Below are 6,475 nucleotides of genomic sequence, written 5' to 3'. Positions count from 1 at the left end.
ACTCGGCCTCCTCGGCGCGGCCACAGAGGTGGTGCATTTTGTGAAACCAAGTTTTCCAGGAAAGCCTGCTGTCAAAAAGACCTTCGCTTTGCCTATGCTCCAGCAGTGGAGAGAGAATTGTTTCTGAACAATGGAATTGTTCTGTTTCTTCCCTCCGCCACTGAATGAACGCTTCTGCCTGCTGGCTCAAAACTTTCTTTGTACCAGGGCTAGGAGAACTCATAAACCAAACGTAAAAATGTGGCCCTTGTGGCCATTGTCCTCAGGGAAATCCCTGCCTATTCAATGAGATGGATGAATGAACGCCACCTTTTTTTTTTTTTTCTTCTAAGCACTTAAGAAACGGCTTATCTGCACTTAGGAATAGGAAGATCATTCAAAACACAGGACTATAAAATGATGACTAAGATAAATATCATAGCATCCAAGTTTAGGATATAAAGGATAAGTATCACAGTGGTACCTTCTGGTTGATCAACGAAGCAACCGAGGCATCTACCTCCACAGTGACTTAAGGAGTTTTTTCCCTATGGCTTGATTTTGAATTTCTGGATTTTGACCTTCATTTATGTAACTAAACTTTTCTTCAGCAAATTTCTAAATAGGGCATGGGTGGGCTGCTGACCTGAGAAGAGCAGGCTGTTTTGAGAGAATTTTTAGAGCCCAGCGGTGCGTGGGTGGTGTCCCAGCCCACTGCCAGGTAAGTTACAAGATGTTAGGGAAGAAATAGACTTGCTGGGAAGGAGCCAACCTGACAGGTGTTTTTGATGTTATGCCGTATGGATTTATTGTGAAGAACTTTTTCATTGTAAACCAAGTACAGATTGTAAAAGCTTCCATAAAAATGGTTTCAGGTGGCACTTCCTGCCTGGCTACACTGACAGCTTGGAAGCTGAAAGAAGTGTTAGGTGCTCTGGCTATACCCATCAACCTAGTGATACTTTCTCCTACACCAAAACTTTTTATAATGTTTTTCTTTCCATAGAATCACTTTTCAAGATATTAATAGTTAAGCAAATGGGCTTTGAAATAAGATATCTCAGTGATTCTTCAGTTTATTTTTAATTAGAAAGAAAAAACTATAAATGAATGAATAACTTCCTTTCAATCAAAGGAAGGAAAGCACATGTTGGGTTTTCTTTTTATAACGATTCAGAAATCTATACCTTTATGCCCATCCTCTCTCCCCCACTTCAGTAAAATGAGACATCATAGACAGAGCCTAACACTGTGTTTGGCATTTGGTAAATGTTAATCTGCTTGCTTATTTATTCAGTTTTCCCTTGTTGTTGTTCAGTTGCTCAGTCATGTCTGACTCTTTGCAACCCCGTGGACTTGCAGCACACCAGGCTTCCCTGTCCTTCACTATCTCCCTGAGTTTGCTCAAACTCATGTCTGTTGGGTTGGTGATACCATCCAACCATCTCATCGTCTGTCGCCCCCCTTTTCCTCCTGCCCTCAATCTTTCATAGCATCAGGGTCTTTTCCAGTGAGTCAGCTCTTTGCATCAAGTGACCAAAGCACTGAAGCTTCAGCTTCAGCATCAGTCCTTTCAGTGAATATTCAGAGTTGATTTCCTTTAGACTGACTGGTTTAAGCTTGCTGTCCAAGGGATTCTCAAGAGTCTCTCCAGCATAACAGTTTGAAAGCATCAGTTCTTCAGAGCTCAGTCTTCTTTATGGTCCAACTCTCACATCTAGACATGACTACTGGAAAAATCATAGCTTTGACTAGATGAACCTTTGTAGGCAAAGTGATGTCTAGGTTTTTAAAATACGCTGTCTAGGTTTGTCATTGCTTTTTTTCCAAGGAGGAAGTGGAAATGGCAACCCACTCCAGTATTCTTGCCTGGAAAATCCCTATGGACAGAGAAGCCTGATGGACTACAGTCCATGGGGTCACAGAGTTGGACATGATTTAGCAACTGAAAAACAACAACAACATAACCAATTAACAATGCTGTGATAGTTTCAGGTGAACAGCAAGGGACTCAACCATACATATACATGTATCCATTCTCCCCGAAACTCCCTTCTCATCCAGGCTGCCACATAACATTGAGCAGAGTTCCATGTGCTATACAATAGGACCTTGTTAGTTATCCATTTTAAATATAGCTGTGTGTACATGTCCATCAAGATTAGTATTTTTAAAAGCTCACTTGTGAAAGGAGATGTGTATACACATGAGATGGGCTTCTGGCATGCTGGCCATGTTTATTGATGTGGGCACTGGTTAATGGGTGTATTTGCTTGAAGAAATTCATCAGACTGTATGCTTACATATGTAATTTTATGTATGTATAGTATGTCAATAAAATGTTGCTAAGAAACAAATCATTCTGTCATCAGTGAAGAATGAACTGGGTATTGTGCTTAGTTTCTCAGTCGTGTCTGACCGTTTGGACTGTAGCCCCCCAGGCTCCTCTGTCCATGGGGATTCTCCAGACAAGAACACTGGAGTGGGTTGCCATGCCCTTCTCCAGGGGATCTTCCCAACCCAAGGATTGAACCCAGGTCTCCCACATTGCAGGCAGATTCTTTTCCATCTGAGCCACCAGGGAAGTTGGATATTAGGGACCAGGATAAGAGTAGAAGTATCTAGTCCAGTTAGAAAACTCTTGCTATAATTCAGATGTGAAACAAGAGAGCCTGAACTAAGATAGTAGCTATGAGAATGAGATTAAATTAAACTTAAAGGAGAATCAATTCAGAGATGTGTAGCAGGCCAGTCTCTTTTTCCAGGAAGCCCTCCTGGACGTCCATATGCATACATCTGGGGTAGGTCACATGCCCCTCCTGTGTACCTCTATATACATCTTTCAGAACATGATTGGGCAGTGATCATGCTATTTCTGTCAACCTCTATCCCTAGCACAGAACCAGGCATCTAGTTGTATTCATCATCTCAATGAATACTTGTTGAATGAATAAATGCTCTAATTGTATTATTAAAATGCTCTGTTAATATCACTGATCCCCAACTAGAAAGTGGGCAAGTATCAGGAGAAGCTGGCTATTCGAATGACTTGTTGTGACTTTAAGAAGTTCCTTAGGCTTTCAGTGGTAAATGCTATACATATATTAATCAGGACCCTGGGGACAGTCATCAGAAACTCCATCAAATTAGGCTGGGTCTCACTGGCACAACCTGGACTAGGCACTTATGCTTGAAGAATCACTGTGGTGAGGGCATGAGGACTCCCTTTAGACCTTCTTCTGGGTCTAGGGGGTAGAATCAATCTCATATAAAGACTGTGGACTAACGATGGGGGAAAAGTAATTCCCCAAAGGAAAAAGTGAAGTGCTCTTACCTGAAGAAGAGAGAAGGGACAGTGGCAGAGACCAAAATCATGTGTCTACCAGCCTTATGCAATTCTAAATAAATTCTAAATCACGTTAGAACTTTAATTATTCTATGATTCTTTTTGACTTTGTAACAATAAGCAAATGCTTCTTTTGTATGTATTTAAAGACCTCCTCGTTTCCACAAAATATTACACAAGAAGAACTGGATTTCAGTCATAAGCATGATGACAATGTCAGGTATCAATAAGGAATTTTGACTAAAGGTTTGTACAAACTAGAGGAGAGCTCCAAAATTCAAGGCTCACTTTATCAAGATGATTGAGGGATCCATGCACAATGGGACCGAGGATGGTGTATTCAGTTCCAAAATTTGATATAGGGACTGGATTCTCTGGGGGCAAGAACCAGGCCAACTGTGGTTCCTAAAAATTCAACTCATGCTTTGTTCTTCTCCATGGAAAGAGTTCATTTTAAGCCTGTCCTGCTGCTCCTCAGGACTTACCAAGTGGTACAGTGGTAAAGAATCTGCCTGCCAAAGGAGGAGATGCAAGAAACATGAGTTCCATCCCTGGGTGGGGAAGATCCCATGGAATAGGAAATGGCAACACACTCCTGTATTCTTGCCTGGAAAATTCAATGAACAGAGGAGCCTGGCAGGCTACAGTCATAAAGAGTCAGATGTAACTAAGTGACTGAGCACACACACACACTGCTCCTTCCCAGAGACAGATGCTATTTTCCAGAGATGCCTCAGAATGTGTTGTGACTGCCCTGGGTCTGCCCACCAGCACCAAATTCACGGTCAGCCTGGGTCCGTGAGAACCAGACTGTCCTCAAATGGGTTGCTATTTTTTATTAGATCTGAGATTTCTGCAACTGAACATTGACCTGCTAAGTATACTTCAATTTTTTTTTTTTCCATTGAAGACAGAAAAGGGCAAAGTTCCTCCCAGGGTGACATACTTATTAGGAAATGGGGAGCAACCAGTGAGCAGATATAACTGCAAAAGCTAACTCGTATGCAGAAAGGTGATTATTTCTTTTCTCAGATATGATTTTTTTCCTGTGCATAATTGGGCTGACGATTATGGAGTTACTTAGTTAATAATTGTTAAGGATTGTGTAAGTTCCATAACAATCCACAAGTTATTGTTCATTGCCCTATTAAACCCTTGATAGAAAAATAAAACTAGCACCAGCTTCTAAGGTTGTTTGTCTTTATCCCAGTGCAAAATTTTACTGCCCCTAAAAGATTGTCATGAATAGTCAATATGATAATGTATTACACTTACTTTAGGATTTTAACTCTTATGCACTCAAGTCCTTTCTATATTCTTACTTGACTGAACAGGTAATGCAAGAATTTTGGATGTTCAGGAAAAGGTACATTGTGAAATTCTGGTTTACAGTCAGAAATATTTGTATCATATTCACAATGTTTGTAGGGCTTACATCTGCATTCTCCTTGTTAAACTACTCTTTCTTAGAGTGTATTTGCAATCACATGTACAAGTTATGGAATACAAGACTTACATGAAAGAAAATTATTTTGGCCTTCTGAGGTGACCCACAATCTGTCTGTGGAATGTGTTTCTCTCTACATAAACCCACTTCTTACCTCCCAAAAAAAGAAATAGAAAATTACATGGACATTGCAATGAACATGTTACTATCACATAGTGTAGTGCCTGGCACATGTAAGGTGTATAATAAATATTTGTTACATAAGCGAATAGATGAGTGAATGAGTGAACAACACTTATAATTTTTTTTTTTTTTTTGGCTGCATCACTCAGTATGTGGGATCTTAGTTCCCTGACCAGGGATTGAACCCACACCCCCTGAGGTGGAAGTACAGAATCTTAATCACTGGATCACCAGGGAAATGCCCACTTTTAATTTTACATTTCATGAAGCACTTATGAAACAGTTCACTTTGTTCATTCATGAAGAGTATGGAAAAGACTGGACTGAAAAATAATGACTAAGGTAAATAATATAGCACAAGTGTAGGGTAAACACGTGGAGTATCATACTGGCTTCCCCAAGTCCTCTTCATGTTCACCAGCACGATCTTCATAGCTCACCTGAAGTCTATTTGGGTCCTTGGTCAAATGAGTTAGCACAAATCCTGTACGGTCTCAGGATCGCAAACAGGTCTGATCTGGGTTTACTATGGTACCGGCTCCACATCAGAGCTTACGTGTGGCCATACTCAAGGCAATCGGACCCTAACTCAATACAAGACCTGAACTCAGGAAGGCAGCCCAACTCTTTACAATTGGAGGAAGGGATGGTGAATCCCCTCACCTTTCCCCTGTCCTGACCCCACTTCTCACACAGACCCAGGGCACACCTCACTACAGAAAATGGAGAGGAGACCCATTTTCCATAGAAATCAGGGAAGTCCGCCTCGACCAGCAAATTTCCCTCGAGCAACCATTGAGAACACAAAAGTAGTCAGATCAGATTCCATCACGCCTGTTCCTGTGATTCTTCTTCTAAAAGGAGTCTGAGGAACTTGAAATATTAGGAAATACTTGCTGGATTAAAGTCAACAAAACTAGTGACATATGAATGATTTTGAAAGTATATCGGAATGGAAGGGTAAATCCATGTTGCTCATGCATGGCAAGGGAGAATTATTGCCAAAGAAGTGGGGCAGCCACATTTTATAGTTTCATGACCAGCTTCAGTTTCAGTTCAGTTCAGTAACTCAGTCGTGTCCAACTCTTTGTGATCCCATGAATCACAGCACGACAGGCCTCCCTGTCCATCACCAACTCCCGGAGTCCACCCAAACCCATGTCCATCGAGTTGGTGATGCCATCCAACCATCTCATTCTCTGTCGTGCCCTTTTCCTCCTGCCCTCAATCTTTTCCAGCATCAGGGTCTTTTCAAATGAGTCAACTCTTCGTATCAGGTGGCCAAAGTATTGGAGTTTCAGCTTCAACATCAGACCTTCCAATGAACACCCAGGACTGATCTCCTTCAGAATGGACTGGTTGGATCTCCTTGCAGTCCAAGGAACTCTCAAGAGTCTTCTCCAATACCACAGTTCAAAAGCATCAATTCTTTGGTGCTCAGCCTTCTTCACAGTCTAACTCTCACATCCATACATGACCATAGGAAAAACCATAGCCTTGACGAGATGGACCTTTGTTGG

General features: G+C 41.5%; 1 protein-coding gene across 1 annotated transcript in view; it reads right to left on the bottom strand.

Moving 5' to 3' along the window:
• FUT4 (fucosyltransferase 4 (alpha (1,3) fucosyltransferase, myeloid-specific)) overlaps window positions 1-1,178 on the bottom strand; it is a 3,921-nt gene extending 2,743 nt beyond the window's left edge. The window contains exon 1 of the mRNA XM_010862628.1: window positions 1,167-1,178. Coding sequence (XP_010860930.1) covers window positions 1,167-1,178 — 12 coding nt within the window. The remainder of the gene's footprint in view (window positions 1-1,166) is intronic.
• Between the last annotated feature and the right edge of the window lie 5,297 nt (window positions 1,179-6,475).

Source organism: Bison bison, unplaced genomic scaffold (assembly GCF_000754665.1).
Source record: "Bison bison bison isolate TAMUID 2011002044 unplaced genomic scaffold, Bison_UMD1.0 scf7180017858201, whole genome shotgun sequence".
In the NCBI taxonomy this organism is placed as follows: domain Eukaryota; kingdom Metazoa; phylum Chordata; class Mammalia; order Artiodactyla; family Bovidae; genus Bison; species Bison bison.
Note: the sequence above shows the minus strand (reverse complement) of the source record. Positions and strands in the feature narration are given on the sequence as shown.